The sequence below is a fragment of the Fukomys damarensis genome, unplaced genomic scaffold (genome assembly GCF_012274545.1).
Source record: "Fukomys damarensis isolate Sample0158 unplaced genomic scaffold, DMR_v1.0_HiC HiC_scaffold_17, whole genome shotgun sequence".
Lineage (NCBI taxonomy): Eukaryota > Metazoa > Chordata > Mammalia > Rodentia > Bathyergidae > Fukomys > Fukomys damarensis.
The window spans coordinates 430,379-454,480 of record NW_022900929.1 but is presented as its reverse complement, the minus strand read 5'-3'; the positions used below and the strand labels follow the sequence as shown (position 1 = coordinate 454,480).

The 24,102-nt window shown below is 36.8% G+C and overlaps 1 protein-coding gene across 1 annotated transcript in view; it reads left to right on the top strand.

Moving 5' to 3' along the window:
- The window catches only part of LOC104854348 (cytochrome P450 3A14), a 61,839-nt gene that overhangs the window by 16,650 nt on the left and 21,087 nt on the right, over positions 1 to 24,102 (top strand). Inside the window, exons 8-12 of the mRNA XM_010612843.3 lie at positions 1,202 to 1,329; positions 2,210 to 2,276; positions 6,393 to 6,553; positions 8,487 to 8,713; positions 11,910 to 12,072. Coding sequence (XP_010611145.1) covers positions 1,202 to 1,329; positions 2,210 to 2,276; positions 6,393 to 6,553; positions 8,487 to 8,713; positions 11,910 to 12,072 — 746 coding nt within the window. The remainder of the gene's footprint in view (positions 1 to 1,201; positions 1,330 to 2,209; positions 2,277 to 6,392; positions 6,554 to 8,486; positions 8,714 to 11,909; positions 12,073 to 24,102) is intronic.

Below are 24,102 nucleotides of genomic sequence, written 5' to 3'. Positions count from 1 at the left end.
ATTTTTGTCCATATTGCATGTATCATTCCTTTTTTGTTATGTTGTTGAGAAGTATCCTGTTGCATTGTTCTGCCATAGTTTGTGAGTTTACCTACTGATATATTGGTTGTTTCACAATTTGGGTTTTTATAACACAGAGAATGCTGTGAACACTGTTGTATACATCTCGTAAGGACATAGGCTTTCCTTTGAATAAATAGACTGAAATGGTTGCATTAGATAGTGGGTAAATGTTTATCTTTTCCAGAGTGTTTTTACCATTTCATTCCTGCTACATTAACGATGAGAGTTCTTCTCCATCTCTCTATCTTCTGCTATGGTCAGTCTTTATGATTTCAGATATTCTAGTGTGTGTGTAGTGGAATCTCCTTGTGGTTTTAGTGATTATTTCCTTAGTGATTAATGATGAATATTTTTTAATGTGCTTATTTGTCATCTGCACATTTCAGTGAAGTTTATATCTGCTGCCTGTTTTTAAATTGGGTTCTTTGTTATAGTATTGAGTTTTGAGATTTCTTTTTTCTGATTATGACCATTTTTATATAAAAACAATTGTAATATAAAATTGTATATAAATGCGTGTTTTCAGTTTAATATCCAGGAGTGACAAAGCTGAGTTACAATGAAATTCTGTTTATCTTAGTAAGAAACTAACAATTTAACCCATCCCATCCAACATTTGGTTTTCCCATGATTCTAATTACAGTCCTCCTAGTGAGTCTGAATGGTATAGCACTGTGGTTTTGATTTTCATTTCCCTGGTGCTAATGATTCTGTGCAATATCTTCTTAAAATAAATATGTGATTAAGTACTTTATTCAAGTACAGCTGAAATATTTTTTTATGTGTAAGATATATTATTTTTGTTGTGTTGTAAGACATTTTTATATTTTCTAGGGACAATTCCATTACCAGATACATGACTTGCAACTTTTTTCACCTGTTTTATAGGAGTCTTTTCACTTTTCTGGTAGAGTCTAATGAGGTCAAAATTTTTTTCAGTTCTGATGATATATGATGTATGCAGTTTCATTTTTACTTATGCCTTAGTTCATCTGTAGGAAGTCACTGTGCAACTGATATCATGAAAATTTTCTCCCTTGCCTTTCTTCTAAGTTTTGTTTAATTGTTTCAGGAAAGTATAATTGAAAGAAGTAAATTTTCCATTTTCATTAAAGATTGTATTTTATTTTTTGTGTAGTGCTCTTTCCATTCCTCACTCCAGTATATGAGATGTTAAATATCTCTATTTTTCCACGGGATTCTGTGAAATTTTTCACAAAATTTGTAAAAAAGATGAAAGAAAATCGCCTGGAACCTAACCAGAAGGTAAAGTGAGGTGGTGATGGTGGTGTTGACATGACCTTGTTAACATGTTCTTCTCTGTATAAATGTGATTTGTGCACTCCTCTGTTTCATAGAGAATCTAGTTTTAGAGAAAGAGAGCTTTTATATTTTCCTGCAACTGAGAAAGTTGAAGTGGGGAAGTAGGCGTGAGAGTGAGTCAGAGAGAAAAAGTTTAACACTGAAAAATAGGAGTAAATTTATTGTGTCATGGCAGAAGTAGTGTTAAGATAACTTTAACATTTCCTTCTTTCTAAAATTATGAAGAAATAAAAATTATTATTTAAAATTATAGTTGCTGGTAGTCTATTTTCATCATCTTGTATTGGTAAGGATTTATTTCAATTTGAAGCATCTTGTTGTCCAATGGAAGCCCCTCTCAGGGAATCTGGTGGAGTTTGGTTTGTGTTAAATTTGATTTTGTCTTTTGGCCTCTAATGTGCAGGGATGCATTCTAGGAATACATCTTTAATGCTAAGTAACCTAACTTTGGGTGGCCTGAAGGCAAGCATAACATGTTAGCAGGACAAGGAGACAGAATGGATACTGAGGATTTTGTAGTGTTCTGGGAGTGTAGAATAGTTGAAGATGATCACAGAGCTCATAATGAGCTCAGGAAATGGAAGCCAATTAAGCCATAGACCACTGCTTTAAGAATTAAGGGAGGACAGAAAGTACTGGAGTTCAGGAATTCTTCCTGGACAATCAGGTGTGATAGGGAAAGAAGGAAGTCACTGTCTGGCTAGGAGTCTGTGTTCAGAAACCAGAAATAGTGAGAATGTGGGAGGGCAAAGACCTCTGCACTCCTGATTTACTTGTGATCTCACCATTGACCTTCTGTCCTTGAAATTTCCCTTTCTTATAGCAACGAGTGGATTTTCTTCAGCTGATGATGAACTCCCACACTTCTAAAGACACCAAGTCCTACAAAGGTAATCGGATGCTCTATAGTGTCCTGATGGCAAAGCTAAGAGGGAGGAGGTTGTTCTGAAAGAGTGAGTGCAAGAAGATTTCCAGGAGGAGGAGCATTTCTATCCAATTTCAGAAGGACACAAACTCAGATATTACATATGGTAGCCAGAGACACTCTGGAATCATACAGGTTTAAATATGTTCAGAGATTTAAGGGTAACCACAACCAAGAATTTCAAGGCTAGAAGTCATTAAGATCATCTACATCATAACGAATACTGATGATTTTCAGCCCCATCCATACCCAGGGAGTCAGAAAATCTTCCCAGAAATTTCCATCTAGATATAGTTTTCTAACAGTGGTGATATTCACTGGGAATAGTTTGTGAAAGTATGTGCAGCAGGTTAATTGACCATGAGGTCTTATTTTCTCTTTCACAATGAATATGCTTGGAGGGGAATCATTTTTGACAGTGTAGATACTTTTACCTCTTCATATGTTTATCTACAGGTTTTATCATCCATGGATTTAAAAACCTTAACAGCTTTATTGAGGTATAATCCCCATGTCATGCAATTCACCCATTTAATGTATAGGATTAAAGAATATTTTTATATTTAGAGTTGTAAAACTATAATAATTAATTTTAGATCATTTTTATCATCTCAAAAATCCAAGTATGTGCAAAAACATATACATTTAAGTATCATTCCCTATGACATCTTTCACCCTCATCTGAATCTACTACTATTCCTTTTCAGAAGCATTTTTTTTTTTTTTTTTTTGGTACTGGGGATCAAACTTGGGTCCTTGTGCTTGCAAGGCAGGTGGTGGAGCCACTGAGCTAAATCCCTGGCCCATGAATCTACTATTCCTTTAAAAAAATTTTCTTGGTGTATGTGGGTGATACAAATAATTACTTTTCTGGGCAGATTGGTTCATTTTTGTCATTTTCATTTGTTATTCTCCTCCTTGCTCTTTCCCCTTTCCTTGATCCATGGATCTTGTTGTAGCTAGTATTAGTGTAGCAGTTGCAAAATGATGAATTTCAAGTTCCATCATTTTTCTACAATTGTGAGCCAGTGCCTAATGTAAGGATAATGTTCCATGCATGCATATTTATTATTAATGTTTGATTATTTATATTAGTGTGACCGTATATATTAACAGTGTTTTCTTTTTATCATCATTTAGTGTTTAAGTCTCTCAGATTTCCAAACTTCAGGCCCTTTAATGTGTCCTGCTGTGTTCTTTCTTCTTTTTAAATAGTTTATTTGTTGGAAGAGACTTCGTTACTAGAGTGGTTTTCAGTTCGTACTACAAGTGAGGAGAAAGTATGAAGAATTTCCATATACCCCTGCCTCTACATGCACACACATTCCCAAACTTTCCACCATCCCCACCACAGTGGTACAATGGTGCCTATGATTGATGAATCTTTGTTGACACCACATTATAGCTCAAACTCCATAGTTTACAGTAGGATTCAGTCACGGGTTACAACATTCTGTGGATTTTGACAAATGTATACTGGTATGCATTTTTCATCATAGTAATATTTAGAGTATTCTGTGTCCTTTTCAACAGCTATTTTCTGAATACTGCCTTGCTTTTTGATGGAAGATATTCTGGGTTTCTCTTCCATTTCCCCGATAGCCTTATATCAGTCATTTCTCCAAGAAGCTTGGTTGCTTTCAGTAAGAAATGGTAGTTAGAAATAAAAACTCAAGTTTAATGTTTTATGAGGATTTATTTTGCTTCCACATCCTCAAAGTGAACAAAACTGAGAAAATCAAATATATTTTCACAGATTTAAGAAACATACAGTTTTTACATCTAACCATATGTTGTTATATGCACAGGCTATCTGTCTTTCTGTCTCTTTCTTACTTAAAAATTTCTGATATGTAATATATATCCCATTTCTTTGATATAATTATAATAATTCTATTAAGCCAATGTTAAGCTACCATTCGTGTGACAGTCATCTCACAAAGCCTTGAATATTTAACAATGTTCTAGAGCGGGAATGGGATCACCACAGTATGCCAATGCTCACATATCTACATACTGATCTTCCTTTCTGTCTCTCTGGTTTGATATAAGTTTCTGTGAAAAGGACAGTACTGTTTTTCAGTGATATTCAATGTGATCATCACTGAATACATGTGACTAGGGTCATCGAAGAACTGAAGTTTAATTGTATTTCATTTGAATTCATTATACATGATACCATAGTGAACAGCAGAGCTCTAGATGCTGCATTTATAGTCTAATTTCAGTGCAGTGATGTGGATTTGTGCTAAGTTAGAGAAAGAATATGATAGTTGAATTTATCAATAACAACATGTAAGAATTCATCTTACATAAATCAGAACTCTGAAGAACTTTCTCATCCTTATTTTACATTGTTTTTAGTTTTGAATTACATCATTTACGTAGGCAACATGTTTATTTCAAGGCCCCAAATATCTACTAGTACTATTTCCAGAGAACTGCATGACTGTGATTTTGTCTTTGAGAAGAAAATAAAGAAATCCAAGTTGTGTGAAAAACTAAAAGTGTAAATAAGGCTCAAATGTTATAAGTGAGAGTGTGAAATAGGAAGAAAATGACTAAAGGGGAAGTGGGAAGGGGAGGGGAAAGGTTATAAGGGAAAAGACAAAATGTGAAAAAAGGAAAAAGTGGAAAAAGTTTTTGTAAATAGGGAAGGGTGAAGAGGGTGAAAGGAGGGCAGGGATATGGGTAAAAAACAAGAACCAAGACATATCATGTAAAGGTACAAGATCCCTTTGATAAATGTAACTGTACCGTTTGCTTTAAATGTACCAATAAATTTAATGAGGGGGGAGAAAGCCAACTTATAATCACAAGGGTTGCTTGGCGAGCAAGAAGTAGAGAGTGGGATATGTGCTAAGTAAGATGACATTCAGGCTATGAATCAGTAAGCATTACTAATTTCACTCACTACAGTTACTATATTTCATTTTATTTATTATTATTATTATTTTATTTATTTATTTATTTATTTATTTTGAGACAGGGTCTCACTATGTAGTGGAGACTGACCTGGAACTCACTATGTAGCCCAGACTGGTGTCTAATTCACAGTGTTCCTCCTGCCTCAGCCTCCCGAGTGCTGGAATTACAGGCATGCGACACCACACCCAGCTTTTGTTTTCAGACAAATTTTTTTTTTTGGTTTTGGTTTTCCTTTTTGTTACTGGGGATTGAACTCGGGTCCTTGTGCTTGCAAGGCAGGGGGCAGAACCACTGAGCTAAATCCCTGGCCCACACTATATTTTATGTCCAATGCCCTTTAATGTATACATCCTTTCTTCTGCTCTTTAATGACATTCATTAGACTAGTGTCAGTCACTACTCTTCTAGCTTTTTGACTTGCTCTTTAGTTTATGTTTGTCCAAGATCATTCATTTTGAAGAGTGTTGCCCTGGGCCTTCTATGACCAGGTGATTCTCCAAAGCTAGGTTATGCACACAAACCATCACATTTAATGAGAGGTCAAATTTTGACTTAGTAGATCTGAGTGGGTTTGAGACTGTTTCTAATAATCACTCAGATGGTGCTACTGACCACATACTGAGTAAAACCCTTTCTTTACAGCTTAATATTGCTCACTTAAGTTCCCTCATATATTTAGAGCAAAGATCCTTTGTTTTCCATACAATGAAGACTTAGTCTGACAAACTATCTTGATAAATTTTCAGCCATATTTTAGCCTGAAGTACTTGAAGTTTTCTGAGAAACAGAGCCACTCCATGGTGTTTCAACAGATTAATTTTATGCTTATCCAAGGGCTATACTTATAATGCCATGTATGTTAGACAGAAATGTGAAGTCTTGAAATTACCCAGATCTTGAGGTAGAGAGGATGACATACTGAGGAGGAGATGGATAAGGGTACTGTAGACTTTAATGAAACTGAATTAAAACAATTTCAGCATTTTATGGTTCTGTGAGATAAATATCATAGTGAAAACCAGTCCCAACATGAGTCTGATTGCCTTTCCATGTTTCTTTCTATGTATATGAGAGCTTTATTTGTATTTTTCTCATCTAAACAGTGTTGTTCTACATTAATCTGCTTCACCTGAAATGTTTCCTTTTCTTTTAGCTCTGTCTGATATGGAGATCGTGGCACAATCAATTATCTTTATTTTTGGTGGCTACGAGACTACTAGTAACACTCTTTCTTTCATTATGCATATATTGGCCACTCACCCTGATGTGCAGAAGAAACTGCAGCAGGAGATTGATACAACATTGCCAAATAAGGTGAGTGTACACCTTATTGAGGGAAGAAGTCAGTACTGAAGAAGCAACCCTCCTCATCACCTGCAAGAAGAATTTTTACACATAAAGTCAGTGTTGATTCATTCATGAGAACTATTTACAAGTACAAAGGATCCTAAGTTAGAAACAAGGGGTGAAACATAGGAAACAAATGCTATCTGCAGGAGACTAAGAGCTTTGTAATACAGTGCTGGTCTGGGCTTATCCATCGTGTTACCACAGTAATACTAATATCTCCATGTACCAGTGAGCTTTCATTGCTTAAGAGTGTAGATAGAGATCTCTGCTCCTATTACTAGATGTCCATGGCCTGGCTCTTGGCTGAGCAAGATTGATCTTGACTGGGCCGGGCAGGCTGATTCAGCTCTGTCTACACATCCTCAAACTCCAGTCATGTAGCTGTGTAGCTAAATGTAAGAAGGCCAAGGTATGATCTAGATTTTTGGCTCAGAGACAAACTCTTAATCTCTGCATTGTGCCCATAGCAGGTGATAACATAGATCTACACTATCTTCAAATCTCTTTCCAAATGGGGAGGCTGTGAGAGTGAGGATAACTGACTTCTGAGGTTGGCATGGCTGGTTTAGCAATGAGATGAACACAGAGCATCCTCTTCAGAGCTCACAGTGAAGCTCTGAAGCCCCAACTTGGAGACAGGACTAGCAAAAGAGAATGGGGCTGAGTATAGCTTCTTAGCCTCCTTCAAACTTCCACTGGAATTAAAATTGTTTGCCCTAGTGGCATCTGGGCAAAACTTCTTTTGTTATAATGGAATCAAAAGAAACTAGCTTCTTTCTCAAATTATTTATAGAGTATTGGTTTAATATATTTCTATCCAACTTTTTTTGTACATAAAAGAGTTAATAGCAGATATTGTGAATTAAAAAGCTTGATATAATCTGGTATGGTGGTGCACATCTGTAAGCCTATTTCCTTGGGAGAATGTGGCTGCAGGATTGTGAGTTCAAGCCCAGCCTGGGCAGCATAGTGAGACTAGAATGAGGGATTTTATTTTCTCCATGTTCCATTACCTTGATATAGATGTGTGGCTTCTATTTTGAGAGATAAGAATGTCTTTACCATGTTTTTTAGAGTGTAATTGTAATGCACTGTTAGTCAAATTTCCTCATTTGAGAAAGAAAATCACTACATGGTAAGTTTGGGGATTTGAGGCCCTGGGTAGAGATTGTCTGAAATGTGTCTTAATTCATAACTACAGCACCCATTTCAGTGTCCTTCTAGAAGGTGAATGAACATGGTGCTCCTCCCTGTTCATGACTAAGGAATAGCAAAGGATGAAAGATTACTCAGAGTCAATATCAAATTCAAACTCCAAGTAGGCCCAGAGGGCCTACCCTTCACGGAGATCACTCAGTGTGAGAGAGTCTCATAAAGTCAGCCCCAAACTGAAGCTTTCATGGCTTTTTCTTGATAGAAGCAGGAAACAAGGATAGTGGACAAAGAAGGATGTCTATGCATGAATTCATAGGGGAAAAGGGAAGGACAAGAGAAGGACAAGGAAAGGTTAGGGTGGTCTGTTACATGACTGACCTCAGGGCCAATATAAGTAATAAATCAGAGTATGGGAAGGATGAGGCCAGAACTTCCCTCTTTAAGGTGGTGCGTTTGGATCCTACTTGGATTTGCGGGCTTGTAGGTTATCTTTTAATCTCTAACCATGCATTCCAGACATTTTGAGTGTGTGTAGCTCCAAAAGTTCTTATCTCTGCATATCTATCTCATACATATCTCTGGCCAATGCCCCACAGATAGTTATAAAAGTGCTCTGTAACTCTTGTCCTTTGCCAATATGAGTTAATTTTGGAGCTCATGACAATTCAGTAGCACTACATAGACAGAATTAAACATTAATTCCAAATCTCAAATTACCAAGATCTGATTTTTTTCTTTCCAGGCATTTCCTACATATGATGTCATGATGGAAATGGAATATCTGGACATGGTGGTGAATGAAACTCTCAGGTTATATCCAATCGCTAACAGAATTGAGAGGATGTGTAAAAAAGATATTGAAATCAATGGAGTGTTCATTCCCAAAGGGACAGCAGTGATGGTACCAACCTTTGCTCTTCAAAAAGACTCAAAGTACTGGCCAGAACCTGATAAATTTTTCCCTGAAAGGTAAAGGGACCTGTGGAAAGGAACCCAACCTGAACCTGGTTGTTGATTTTCTGTCTATTTGTGATCTATTTGTGATAGTGGAATATTGAGATCCCCACTACAAATGTATTAGTGCATAGTTTTTTTATGTCTATTAATATTTGTTTTGTTTAGTGGAGGATTAGTATTTGGTGTGCATATATTTATGACTGCCATCTCTTTCTCTTGGATTGTTCCCTTTACAAGGATGTAGGGACCTTTTTAGTCTTTCTGATTTAGGTTTGGTTTGAAATCTGTTTTGTCTGCAAATAAGAGAGCTACACATATATTTTTTTCTGGTTTCCTGTTGTACGGAGAACTGTTTTCCATTCTTTTACTTTAAATCTATGAATTTCTTTTGAATTAGGTGTGCTTCTTGTATGTAGCATATTGTTGGATTTTTGCTTCTGAACCTATTGTAGCAGTCTCTTTTTTTTGATTGGTAAATTGAGGCCATTTACATTGATGGTCATAACTAATATGTATTGACTCATCCTTATCATTCTATTTTCCTTTTTGGCTCTTTTATTTTTCATTTCTGTCCCTCTCCCTTTAATTTCTTGTCTTGCCTGATGGATTTGCTCTGTTGGGCCTTATGGTCTTGTGACCTTCATTGTCTTTTTATGGCATATTGTTTAGAATTGTTTGGAGTCCTGGTTTGATATTCATGAAGTTTCTTAGGTGTTCTTATTTGTGGATGCACCTTATTTTCCCATCATTTTGAAAGATAGTTTTGCAGGATACAAAAATCTAGGTTGTAAGTTGTTTTCTTTTAGGGCTTGAAATACCTTAGTCCAGGCTCTCTGTGACTTGAGGGTTTGTGTTGAAAGGTCTGCTGTGATTGTGATGAGATTTCCATCATATGTGACTTGTTTCTTTTCTCTAACTGCTTGCGGTACTTTGTTCTTCTGTTGGGTTTCTAGAATCTTGATTATCATATATCTAGGTATAGATTTATTTTATCATGGCTATTTGGAGTCCTATATGCATCACTTATCTGTATGTCAAATTCTTTTGCTCTATTCAGGAAGATTTCTGTCATTAATTATGTGAACAGTTGTTTTTGTCCCTTGTACTTTCTACTGCTTTTTCTTGGACTCCTATCAGTCTTATGTTGTTCTTCTTTGCATTGCCTAGGAGCTGCTGGATAAATTTCTCATGGTCCTTTGTTATTTTTTCAGAGATCTTTCTTTTCATGGTCACTAACCATAATCCTGTCTTCTACTTCTGATATTCTGTCTTCCCATTGGCCCATTCTACCGTGAATACTTTCAATAGAGTTTTTAATCTATATATCTGAGTGTGTTTCAGGGATTCCATTTCTCTCTTATGTTGGACATTTCATGGTTTCCATTTTTTCCTATGTGGGTCATTCATGGCTTCCATTATGGTACTTAGCTCACCTATTTTTTTCATCTGTTTGTATTTGAGAGTCTCTAATCATGTTTTTATTCTTCTCACCATCCTTGTAGTTATCTGGGAAATTATTTCTGTTTTGAATTTTCTAGAGCCTCATTCATCTATTTTGTTACTTCCCCTGCTATCATTTCAGTGTATCCAAGTGGTTGGTTATCAGATATTTACACTTTGTTTTCCCCAGAATTTGCCTTTGGTGAGCTGAAAGTCTGGGTTTGCACCTTGCTTCAATGTTGTCTCATTTCTATTTTTGTTGTTGGTGATGTTTTTGGTTTAATTTCTGGGTTGATGCTTCAGTATTGCTTATTGTTAATGTTTTTGTTTCTTGTATTTAGAACCTTTATGGAATGATTGCTTCTCACAGGTGTCTTCCAGATACAGCTGGTCTTTCAGTTTTGAGTTTCTAATGACTCTTAGGCAATCTCATTTTCAACCTACCAGGAAGAACAACTGATTAGGTCATTCACAATACCTTAGCCCAAGTAACACAATCAGCAACAACAATTGCATGAAGCACAGCTTAGAAAATGACAATTTGTGGTAGCTATTAATCTATCACCTTTAACCATGTGAATTAAATCAAAATCAAGGGCTAGCCTAAAATATGTTTATAGTAAATAAACTCTTCAATATTGCAACTTTACTCTTCAGCATGAGGACTGAGAAGGATTTAGGGAGGGAGGTATAAATAGGTAGGAGGATAGGGAATGTTAGAAGTGAGGGCAGGAAGGTCATACAAACTTTGGGAATCTGTTGAGGACAAGAGGAAAAGACAGACGAAAAAACAGAGACAAGAACAGAATCAAGTAACAGCAATGGGGAGCTAGAAACTGTATTCACTTCCCTATAAAACTAATGACAATCAAGAGAAGGAAAAAGATGAAAAGAAAAAGAAAAAAAAAGATATACAAATTTGGACAGGAACAGGAACAAAAAGGGAAAGAGACACAGAGCAAATTTGGTGAGGAAGACAGTGAGAGGAGAGTTTGAGAGAGTGAGAGATAAAGAAAATAAAACTGAAAGAAGAAAAAAAGACAAATAAATTTGAAAAAAATTAAAATAAAAAACCTAAATTTGAAAAAAAGTAAGGGGTCTCCTTCAGTTATGTCTCTACTGTCACAATAGACAACGTGGGCAGCCATATGGAGATCCAAGTCAATTTGTTTCAGCAAGTGAGCAGCAGTCCACTGAGATTCAGACTGATTTCTGGCTGTAAGGCTCAAATTAAGCTCCCTGACTTCCTGCTGGGTTGAACTATGCAAGGTTGTACTCCCGGTTCCAGCTGCCCTTCCTCTGATGATAGTCCAGGTTCTGATGGGAGGTGGTGATCCATCCAACTTACCAACTTTGTTGGTCTGGTGTGCCTTTATTCCAGAGATTTTTTTTAACTTTCCCTGTGGGCTTCAGTTTTTATGAAGGAGCCTCAGAGTGGCCCTCTCTCTGTTATTCACTTCTTCTCTATCTTCTGGAGCTCAGAACAATGGCCTTTATGACCCTTTTCACTGGTGTGACCCAGTGGGTAAGGGGGTGATGGTGGAGGCCTGGGGCAATGCTGCTAGTGGCCCATGCAGCTCGACTCCTTGAGGCTTGGCTCCTTGGAGGCCCCAGGAGAACCCTTATTTAATTTTTAAAAATCAGTACATGTTTGCAGCACATAATGATTACATTGATCATGTGGAGTTTTTGCATGTTCATAACACATTTTTTTGTCTCCCTCCCCTCTCATCCCTTCCTGCACTTGTTTTCATCTATTTCCCACCAGATTCAGTAAGAAGAACAAGGAGAAGATTGATCCATATATATACATGCCCTTTGGGAATGGACCCAGGAACTGTATTGGCATGAGGTTTGCTCTCATGAACATGAAACTTGCTCTCATCCGAGTCCTGCAGAACTTCTCCTTGCAACCTTGTAAAGAAACACAGGTCAGCCAATTAACTTTCTGCATAAACACTGCTTTATTGAGAGGTGTTATTTTAAAAAACAAATATGTCTAAAGCCAAAAGTGAACATGCTTATTGACCTTTTCCTAATTTGTTCTATGGCAAAAGGATCTATTTGGAATTGGTTCAAACTTGAAGGATCTGTTAGTGATGGTGATGTAAATCTGTATGCGATATACAGCACAGCTAAAAAGATCATGTAGAGTTAATGCAAATTAGCATAATATGGTTGGGTGTGGCTATTTTGAGATTTCACAAAGTTTTAAATTCCAAGTTCAGTAAAGTGGAGACAGAATGTGTTGTGCAAAAATTAGAAAGTGCATCAGCATGGTGTCTGAGTTGTGTTCTCCTTTAGTAGAACTTACAGAATCTCTCTGTGACAGTGGTTCTGAAACCTTGCCTCTATCCTGGAATCCCTGAGGATCTTGACAATCTCATGATACTTGATGCCTGGATAATTTTAAATATCCTAAAAACAATTCACTTAGAGTCAAGGTTCAAAAGCTCCCCATGGGTTATCAGTTGCAGCCAAGATTGAGAATTACTGGTTGACTGCTGACTATGAATAGATCCTAAACTCAAGGACATCCTATTTGAACACACATTTCTGGAGCTCTACTCAATGCAATCTAAGTACTTTTTACATTTTCATAGTAAGCACTGGGATCTTCATGTCTTTCTCCTCATTGTGTTCCTATCTTCAAGTACTAATTCAACCCCCAAACCCCTCCAAGAGATCTTCTTCATCTTGTCCAGGACTCATTTACTCCTCTGTTCTGTTAATGGCTGTTACAGGCTGTTATCATCACCTAAGTTAATACTTTACCATTGAACTATATAATTTGGTGCTCCAGTTTTCTCCATATTTGATGAATATCCCCCTTCTTTTTATATTACGTCATTTTTTCAGCTTTAATTGAGTTTATTGGTACATTTTAAGGATGCAGTACAGTTACATTCATTGTTGGGATCTTGTACCTCTACATGACAGGTCTTGGTTCTCATTTTTTCCCCTTGTCCATCCCCTCCCTTCACCCTTCCTCCCCTCCCCATCTACAAACACTTTATTGCCATCTTTTCATTATCTCAAATTTTTTTCTTTTTCCTTATTACCCATCCCCTACCCATCCCACCTTCCCAACACCTTTAGCCATTTTCTTCCCATTTCACAAGGTCAGTAATCTTATTAGGATATTATGTATTATTGCAGTTTATTCACACCAGAGAAATGATTCGGTATTTACACATGTGTGACTTATTTATTTCACTTAGGAGTATATCTTCAATATGTATCCATTTTCCTATGAATGAATCTATTTTCTTGTTCTTTATGGCTGAGTAATATTCCATTTTATAGAAAAACCACATCTTCTTTATCCAGTTTCCAACTGATGGGCAAATGGGATGTTTCCAAGTTTTAGCTATTACAAACTGTGCCACTATAAACATGGGTGCTCATGCATCACTGTGATATGATTCTTTTAGTTCTTTTGGAAAGATAGCCAGCAGAGGGATGGCTGGGTCAAATGGAACCTCTAGTCCAAGCTCTTTGAGGTATCTCCATATCGATTTCCATGGTGGTTACACCAGTCTGCACTCCCACCAAAATGCAGAAGGGTTCTTTTCTCCCTACAACTCTGCCAACATTTGTTATTGTGTGATTTCTTGATAGCAGCCATTCTTTGTAGTGTGAGGTGGAATCTCAGTGTTGTTTTCATCTGCATCTTTCTAATGACCAGTGATGTGGAGCATTTTTCCATATATTTACTTGGTGCTTTTACTGCTTTGTCTGAGAAATGTCTGTTCATTTCAGATGCCCATTTTTGAATCAGGTCTTTATATTTGGGGGGGGCTGATTGTTTTGAGTTCTTTATATATTCTAGATAATAGTCCTTTGTCTGATGAGCAGCTGGTAAAATTTCTTCCCCACATTGTAGGTTGTCTCTTAGTTCTGCTGATGATTTGTTTTGCAGTACAGATGCTTTTGAATAAGATGAGATCCCAGTTGTTGATTCTTTATGCTAGTTCCCATGCTACTGAGGATTTGTTAATAAAGTCTTTTCCTATGTCAGTGTCTTCCAGAGTTCTGCCTAACTTATCTTCCAGCAAGTTTAGTGTTTCTGTTTTAATATTTAGATCTTTAATCCACTTGGATTTTAATTTAGTGCATGGTGAAAAATAAGGGTCCAGTTTTAATCTGTGGCAAGTTGAAATCCAGTTTTTCCAACACCATTTATTAAAGAGGCTATCTTTACTCCACTGAGGATGGTCAGCTCCTTTCTCAAAGATGAGGTAGCTGAGTACATCTGGATTTGTTTTTGTGTCTTCCAATCTCTTCCACTGATCCTCAGATCTGTTTCTTTGCCAGTACCATGCTGTTTTTATCACAGTGGCTTTGTAATATAGTTTCAAATTGGGAATTGTTATACCCTCTGCCATGTGTCTGTTGCCTAGGATGGCTTTTGCTATTCTAGGTCTCTTCTTGTTCCAAATGAATTTTTGAATTCTTTTTTGTAGTTCTGTGAAATATAGTGTTGGAATTTCAATTGACATTGCATTGAATCTATATAGCAGTTTTGGTAGTATGGCCATTTTCACTATGTTGATTCTTTCTACCCGGAAGCAGGGGGTATCTTGCCATTTTTAAAATATCCTCTTCAATTTCTTTTTTCAGAGTGTTATAGTTTTCAGTGTAGAGATCTTTTGCTTCTTTTGTTAGACTGATTCCTAGGTACTTCATTTTTTTGAAAGTTATTGTGAAAGGAATTTTTTCCCTAATTTCTCTCTCAGTGAGTCTGTTATTTGTGTACAAGAAGGCTATTGATTTTTGGGTGTTCACCTTATATCCAGCTACTCTACTGAATCTGTCAATTAAGTCTAGAAGTCTTTTGGTGCAGTTTTTTTAGTCTTCAATGTAGAGTATCATATCATCAGCAAATAATGACAGTTTAACTTCTTCCTTTCCTGTCTTTATTGCTTTAATTTCTTTCTCTTGTCTAATTGCTGTGGCTAATGTTTCCAGAACTATATCTAAGAGGAGTGGTGATAGTGGGCATCCTTGTTTTGTTCCTGATTTTATCATGAAGGTTTTCAGTTTTTGGCCATTTAATATGATGTTGGCTGGTGGTTTTTCATAGATAGCCTTTATTAAGTTGAGGTATAGACAATCTATTTCAATTTTTTGCAGGGTTTTTATCATGAATGGGTGTTGAATTCTATCGAATGCTTTTTCTGCATCTATCGAGAGGATCATATGGTTTTTGTCCTTGACTTTGTTAATATAGTGTATTACATTTATTGACTTACATATTTGAACCACCCTTGCATCCTTGCGATGAATCTGACTTGGTCAGGATGTATGATCTTCTTGATAATCTTCTGTATTCTGTTTGCTATCATCTTATTAAGGATTTTTTCATCTATATTCATTAAGGATACTGGCCTGTAGTTCTCTTTTTTAGTTGTGTCTTTCCCTGGTTTGGGAATCAGAGTGACACTTGCTTCCAGGAATGAATTTGGAATTATTGCTTCCCTTTCAATTTCATTGAAAAGCTTGAAGAATAGTGGCAGTAGTTCTTCTCTAAATGTCTTGTAAAATTCAGCAGTGAATACATCAGGGCCTGGGCTTTTCTTTGTTGGTAAATTTTTAATTACATTTTCAATTTCACTGACTGTAATTGGGGTATTTAAAATGTTTTTTTTCTTTGTTCAACTTTGTTAATTCATAAGTATCTAAAAATCTGTCCATTTCTTCTGTGTTTTCCATTTTATTGGAGTACAGCTTCTCAAAGTGGATATTAATGATCCTCTGGATTTCTATTGGATCTGTTGTGACTTCACCTTTTTCATTCCTGATCGCATGGATCTGAGCCTTTTCTTTCCTTTTTTGGATAAGATTAGCTAAGGGTTTGTTGATTTTATTTAGTCTTTAAAAAAATCAGCTCTTTGTTTCATTTATTTTTTGTAGCGTTTTCTTAGTTTCCATTGCATTGATTTCTGTTCTAATCTTTATAATTTCCTCTCTTGTTTGAGCTTTGGGTTTTTCTTGTTCTCATTTTTCTAGGAGTCTAAGATTCATCATTAGGTTGTTTATTTGAGCTCGCTCTGTTTTCCTACTGTGGGCATTTAGTGCTATGAATTTTCCCCATAGAACTGCTCTCATTGTGTCCTATAGATTCCTTCATGTTGTATTGGCATTTGCATTTAATTGTAAAAACTGTCTAATTTCTTTTTTAATTTCCTCTGTAATCCATTGATTGTTTAGGAGAGTGTTGTTCAGTTTACACGTGCTTGTGAAGTTCCTAGTTTCTTGTGCTATTGATCTCCAGCTTGATTACACTATGATCTGATAATATACAGGGGATAGTTTCAATTCTTTTGCATTTATTCAGACCTGTTCTGTGAGCCAATATGTGGTCTATCTTGGAGCATGATGCATGTACAGCTGAAAAAGAATGTATATTCTGATTTTGTGGGGTGGAATACTTTGTAGACATCTATTAAGTCCATGTATTCTAAAGCTTTGTTCAGTTGTGTTATTTTATTTTTGATTTTTCTGCCTAGATGATCTGTCAATTTGTGATAGTGGGGTTTTTAAATCCCCCACTACAATTGTATTAGTTCTTATTTGGTTTTTCCTGTTACTTAATATTTGTTTTATATAGTTGGGGGCATTTATATTTGGTGCATATATGTTTATGATTGTCATCTCTTCCTTTTGAATTGTTCCCTTTACAAGGATGTAGTGGCCTTCTTTGTCTCTCTTAATGAGTTTTGGTTTGAAATTTACTTTGTCTGCGAATAAGATTGCTACTCCTGCTTTTTTATGGTCTCCTGATGTGTGGAGAATTGTTTTCCATCCTTTCACTTTCAGTCTATGGACTTCCTTTTGCACTCGGTGTGTGTCTTGTATACAACATATTGTTGGATTTTGCTTCTTAATCCATTCTGCCAGTCTGTTTCTCTTGATTGGTGAATTGAGGCCATTAATATTGATGGTTATAACTGATATGTTCTGACTTATTGTCATTTTATTGTCTTTTGTTGACTCTTTTTACTTTTTCTCCACTCTCCTTTTAGTTTCTTGCCTTACCTATTTGATTTGCTCTGTTGCACCTCATGGTATTGTGACCTTCATTGTCCTTTTCTAGGATATTGTTTAGAATTCCTTGTAGTGCTGGTTTGGCGTTCATGAAGTTTCTCAGGTGCTCTTTGTCATGGAAGTATCTTATTTCCCCATCTATTTTGAAAGAGAGTTTTGTTTTGAGTTTTTTTTTTCTTTTTTGGTACTGGGAATTGAACGCGGGTACTTGCGCTTGCAAGGCAGGCACCAAAACCACTGAGCTAAATCCCCAACCCTTGAAAGAGAGTTTTGCAGGATACATCAGTCTAGGTTAGAGGTTGTTTTCTTTTAGGAGTTGGAATACCTCACTCCAGACTTTCCTTGACCTAAGGGTTTGTACTGAAAAGTCTGCTGTGATTCTAATGGGCTTTGCATGTGATTTGTTTCTTTTCTCTTACTGTTTGTAGTATTTTGTTCTTCTGTTGGATTTCTGGGATCTTGATTATTATATGTCTAGGTGTAGATTTTTTTTGCTCATGGCTAGTTGGAGTTGTATATGCCTCACTTATCTGTATGTCTAATTCTTCCCTTCTGTTTGGGAAGGTTTCTGTCATTAATTCTGTGAAGAACTTTTTAAAATCATTTGTCTTTTCTCCTGCTATATCATGGATTCCTATTAGTCTTATGTTATTTTTCTTTGCATCATCCAGAAGTTGTTGGATTGATTTCTCATGATCCCATACTGTTTTTGAGAGACCTCTTTTTTCACGGTCACTGACTCTAATCCTATCTTCTATATCTGAAATTCTGTCTTCACAATCTTTTATTCTGTTGGGTACACTTTCAATAGAGTTTTTAATCTCCTGAATATCTGTTTGAATCTGTTTTATGGATTCCATTTCTTTCCTCCTTTGGGCATTCATTGTTTCCATTTCTTTCTTATGCTAAGTCTTCATGGCTTCTATCATGGTCTTGAGCACATCTATTTTTTTCTTAGTTTCTGTTCTAGAGTCTCGAATCATGACTTCTGTTTTGCTCATCATCTCTATGGTTAACTGGGAAATCATTTCTGTTTTGCATTTTTCTAGAGCCTGATTCATCTGTTTTGTTACCTCCTCTGCTATGGGTCCAGGGTGTCCTGCTGGTTCACTATCAGACTTTTCATCCATTTTGCCCTACTGTTTGCCATTGGTGAACTGGAAGTATGTCTTTGTGTCTTGCTTAAGTGTTTTCTCATTTTTATTTTTGTTGTTGGGTTTTCCTTGGTTTAATTTCTGGGCTATTACTTAAATCTTCCTGACATAATTGTGTTTTAGCTTTTGAGTCTCTAATGACTCATAGACATCCTCATTTTCATAATATCAGTGAAAAGGACTCATTAAATCAATCACAATCCTTTATCCCAATAGATACATTTAGCAGCCCAATAGGATCAAGCACAGCTTGCAAATTGAGCACTTGTGGTAGTCATCAATCTATCACCTTTAAACCATGCGACTTAAATTAATATCAAGAAGCAGCTCAAAATATGTTTGCAGTGAATACACTTTTCAATATAGCATCTTACCATTTAGAATGGGGGCTTAGACTAAGTTAGGATGAGAGGAGTAGATAAGTGAAAGAATTGGAGAAGGTTTCAAGTGAAGCCAGAGCATGTAAAGTCACCATACCAACTTTATGAAACTATTAAGTTAAAAGGGGATAGATAGAGTGCAGGAATAAGGACAAGAATATATCCCCTTAACAGTAGCAGGGGCTCACCTTCCCTTGAAGCTACAGAGCCATGAGTGACGTAAAATGACAGGAGAAAAGAACGCAATGAAAAAAAGAAAAAATGATAAAAGAAGTCTGAGTTAGGGCAGGAGCAGGATTAAAAAGGGAGATGAGGGATAATATGGTGGAGCAAGAGACTGAGTTGGAGAGAGAGGACAGAAAAAAGAAAGAAATTATAGGGTGGAATGAGGAAAAGAAAAAAAAAAGAATTTGAAGGGCCTCTTTCAAACTATGTCTCTGTTGCCATATTATACCACATGTACAACCGTGTGCAGAACCAAATCCCCTGGTCTCAGGTAGCCAATGGCAGGTCCCCGCAACTCAGACTGACCTCAGTCCACAGGGCCTAAATTGAGTCTCCCAGTCCACAGGGTTGAACTCCACTCAGTTCTATTATACGTTTCCCTTACCCTTTCTTTAAAGATGTTCAAAGTTGGGAGCTCAGAAAAATACCCTTCATGTCCACCTATGCCTTTGCAGAGTGGGTCCAAGAACTGGCCCAATCAGGAGGTTTGAGAAGGGGGGAGGGTTCAGGTCATAGGGGTGTTTCAAGGGTGCCCACGCAGCTACCTTCCTTACTGGATCTGGTGGCGTGCAGCTGGGGAAGTCGTGGACCTGCCGGGTGGGCCCGAGCAGGTGGCTGGGGAGACCTCCTCCAGGGGTCTTCCTCACTTTATCTGGTGGCATGCTATGTTACCTCATTTTATTCCCCTTGAATCCCCCCAATGTTGCCTTGCAGGGAGTTTGCCCACTTCATGCATTCAGAAAATGTTGAGGAAATGATTTATTGTTATTTTGCAGGTTTCAAACTATTTTAATTGATAAATATTTAAATTTAACAAATGTCATTTGTACATGTGCATGTGTGTGTATGTATTTCTGTTTCCAGGGATAATACATGGCAGAATAAAGTGGTAAGGTGGTTTATGTACAGGGAGACTTGAAATACTTCTCATATAATATTAAAAATGATGATTGAATAATATGAACAATGACTGATAAGGTTAATCTGAAGATGTAACTTCATATAATATCCTCTCCATGAGTAGACATTCTTCCTGGAAGAAAAGGAGGGTAGTGCTGGTGACTGTCTCATTTTTGGCTTTAGGGAAGCTGTGTAGGAGTCTTGAAGGTGTGTCTATATATAAGTACAGTGGGGAGAAAGCAGGCCTCTGGCACACCTGGAATGGGGCAGATCCTCCCTGTTAAGCTGGTAGTCATCTACAAGTTGGCACTTCTCAACCTCAACAAAAATTTACTAACCTTGCTCTTTGCTCTACTGAGATCAGAAATGCACTCTGTGGCTCTGGCCTTGTCACTGAGGAGAAAGGAGAATGTAGCTTGGAATTAGTCCAGGTGCTGAAGGATTGAGACTTTCTCTATTTGTACTAATTGGGAATCAAGAGGTGATGAAAAGAATCAAAAGCATAATGCCCCCAAAGACTTTCCCCAGCATTAAACTTTATTTTTTGGGGCCGGGGATTTAGCTCAGCAGTTTCGTGGCCTGCCTCTCAAGCGCAAGGACCCAAGTTCGATTCCCGATACCACACACACACACACACACACACACACACACACACACACACACAACCAAAAAACTTTAGTTTTTAATTTAAAAATTGTTTTAGTGAGCCTTTATTTATTCACTTATTTATTTTTAAAATTTAGTTTATTGGTACACTTTAGATATTCATTATGACCACATTAACTATTGGGAATTTATATCTATAAATGATATATCTTGGTTATTTTTTCCTATTCCCCTTTCTTCCCTTCAATGCCTCCACTCATCCCTATTTACATAAGCTTTGTTTCCAGCTTTCCTCTCTATATCCCCCCCCAGTTCCCCTTCCTCTTTGAACATTTTTTATTTTGTAATATCTATTATACATTTTGGTCTTCATTTACACTTGCAGGTTCTTACACCAGATAAACAATTCCTGATTTGTTCCCTTTTATTTCACTTAAGAGTATGGTCTCAAGGTGCATCCATTTAGCTGTAAGTGCCTGTAGTTCATCTTTGTTTATGGCCGAGTAGTACTCCATTTTATGTATTAAAAAACCCACAGCTTTATTCAGTCACCAAGTGATGAGTATTTGGGATGCTTCCAAGATTTACTTATAATAAACGGTGTTGCCATAAACATAGTTGGACATATATCATTGTGGTATGATGCTTTTAATTCTTTCATACCCAGAAGGGGAATAGCTGGATCGAATGGTACCTCTAAGCCTAGTTTTATGAGGAATCTCCACAATTATTTCCACAGTGGTTGCACCAGTCTACACTCCCACCAACAGCAAAGAAGCATTCTTTTTTACCCACAGCCCTGCCAACATTTGTATTGGTTAATTTCTTCATAGTAGCTATTCTTTCTGGAATGAGATAGAATCTCAATGTTGTTTTAATCTATTTAGGTATTCTAGATAGTAGTCCTTTGTCTGAGGAACAGTTGGCGATTTTTGTCCTCACATTGTAGGTTGTCTTTTGAGTCTGTTGGTTTCTCTGGCTGTGCAGAAGCTCTTTTTTTTTTTTTTTCGTTTTTTGAGACAGGGTCTCACTATGTAGTTCAGACTGCTCTGGAACTCACTGTGTAGCCCAGGCTGGTCTCTAACTCGCAGTGATCCACCTGCCTCAGCTTCCCAAGTGCTGGGATTACAGGCATGTGCCACCACGCCCTGCTCTGTGCAGAAGCTTTTTAATAAGATGAGATCCAATTTGGTGATTCTTTATGCTAGTACCCATGCAAAAGAGATTTTGTACATGAAATCTTTTCCTTCATTAGTGTTTTCAAAGTTCTAACTAACCTATCTTCCAGGAGCTTTAGTGTTTCTGTTTAATATTTACATTTTTGACACATTTCAGTTTTAGTTTAGTGTATGGTGAAAGATATAGCTCTAGTTTTAATCTTTGGCAAGTTGAGACCCAATTTTTCCTGCCTCATTTATAAAGAGGCTATCTTTCCTCCAGTAGGGGTGTTTAGCTCCTTTGTCAAAGATGAGGTGGTCGATTATGTCTTAAGTAGTTTCTGCATCTTCTAACCTATTCCATTGATCCACAGGTCTGTTTCATTGCCAGTACCATGCTATTTTTATCACAGTTACTTTGTAGCATAGTTGCAGTTTGGTGATTGTGATAGCTCCTGCCTTGTCTTTGTAGTCTCGAATTTCTTTTTCTATTCTAGATCTCTTCTCATTCCTTATGAAGCTTTGGATTGTTTTAACTTGTTCTGTGAAATATGCTTTTGGAATTTCAATTGGGATTGTATTGAATCTGTGTAGCAATTTTGGTAGAAAGGCCATTTTCATTATATTGTTTTTTTTTTCTACCCAACAACAAGGAATGTCTTTCCATTTTCTGATATCTTCTTTGATCTCTTTTTTCAAAGTGCTGTAGTTTTCAAAATAGAGGTCTTTTACTTCCTTCCTTAAATTGAGTCCTAGATATTTCATTCTTTGCATGCTATTGTGAAAGGAATTGTTTCCCCAATTTCTCTCTCAGTCTGTTATTCATGTATAATAACGCTATTGATTTTTGAATGTTGACCTTGTGTCAAGCTACTCTATTGAATTTGATTATTAAGTCCAGAAGTCTTATGATGGTCTTTTGTGCTCTTCTGTATAGAATATCATGTCATCCACAAATAATGACAGTTTAACTACTTCATTTCTTGTCTTTATACCCTTTATTTGTTTCTCTTGTGTAATTTATGTGGCTAATGTTTCCAGAACTATACTGAACAGGAGTAGTGATAGTGGACATCCTTATTTTTATTATTATTATTATTTTTGTGGTACCAGGGATCAAACTCGGGACCTTGTGCTTGAGGCAGGTGGCAGAACCACTGAGCCAAATCCCCAGCCCCAGACATCCTTATCTTGTTCCTGATATTAACGTGAAAATTTTCAGTTTTTGACCTTTTAGTATAATGGTGGCTTTTGGTTTTCCATAGATGTCTTTTATCAGGTTGAAATAAGACTACTTATTGCAATTTTCTGTAGGGTTTCTATTCTGAATGCGTGTTGGATTTTGTCAACCCCCTTTTCTGCATCTATTAAGAAGACCATTTGTTTTTTGTTTCTGTCTCTGCTAATATAGTGTATTACATTTATTGATTTATGTAGATTGAATCACCTTGGATCCCTGGGATGAATCCAACTCTGTTAGGGTATATGATCTTGATGATATTATTCAGTCTCTTTGCCAGAAAGGTATTGCATCTATGTAATAAGATTTTTTAAATTTATTAATTTTATTGAGTTTATTGGTACATTTTAGGGATACAGTACAGTTACATTCATTGTTGGGATCATGTACCTCTACATGGCAAGTCTTGATTCTCATTTTTTCCCCTTACCTCTGCCCTCCCCTCACCCCCTCCTCCCCTCCCCATCTACAAACACTTTATTTTCATCTTTTCATTCTCTCACATTTTTTTCTTTTCCCTTTTTGTTCTTCCCCTACCCATCATACCTTCCCTGCACCTTTAGCTCCTTTCTTCCCATTTCTAAATGTCTAATGTAATCTTATTAGAATCTTCTGCATTGTTGCAGATTATTCACACGAGGGAAACTATTTGGTATTTACACATGTGTGACTTATTTATTTCACTTAGGAGTATATCATCAATATGTATCCATTTTCATATGAATGAATCTATTTTCTCGTTCTTTATGGCTGAGTAATATTCCATTTTACAGAAAAACCACATCTTCTTTATCCACTTTCCAACTGATGGGCAAAGAGGCTGTTTCCAATATTTAGCTATTACAAACTGTGCCGCTATAAACATGAGTGTGCATACTTCTCTGTGATATGATTCTTTTAGTTCTCTTGGAAAGATACCCAGCAGAGGGATGGCTGGGTCAAATGGAACCTCCAGTCCAAGCTCTTTGAGGTATCTCCATATTGATTTCCATAGTGGTTGCACTAGTCTGCACTCCCACCAACAATGGAGAAAAAACTTTCTCCCCACAACCCCACCAACATTTGTTAGTGTGATTTCTTGATAGCAGCCATTCTTTGTGGGGTGAGGTGGAATCTCAGTGTTGTTTTCATCTGCATCTCTCGAATGACCAGTGATGTGGAACATTTTTTCAAATATTTTCTTGCTGCTTTTACTTCTCTGTGTCAGAAATGTCTGTTCATTTCGGATGCCCATTTTTGGATCGGGTCT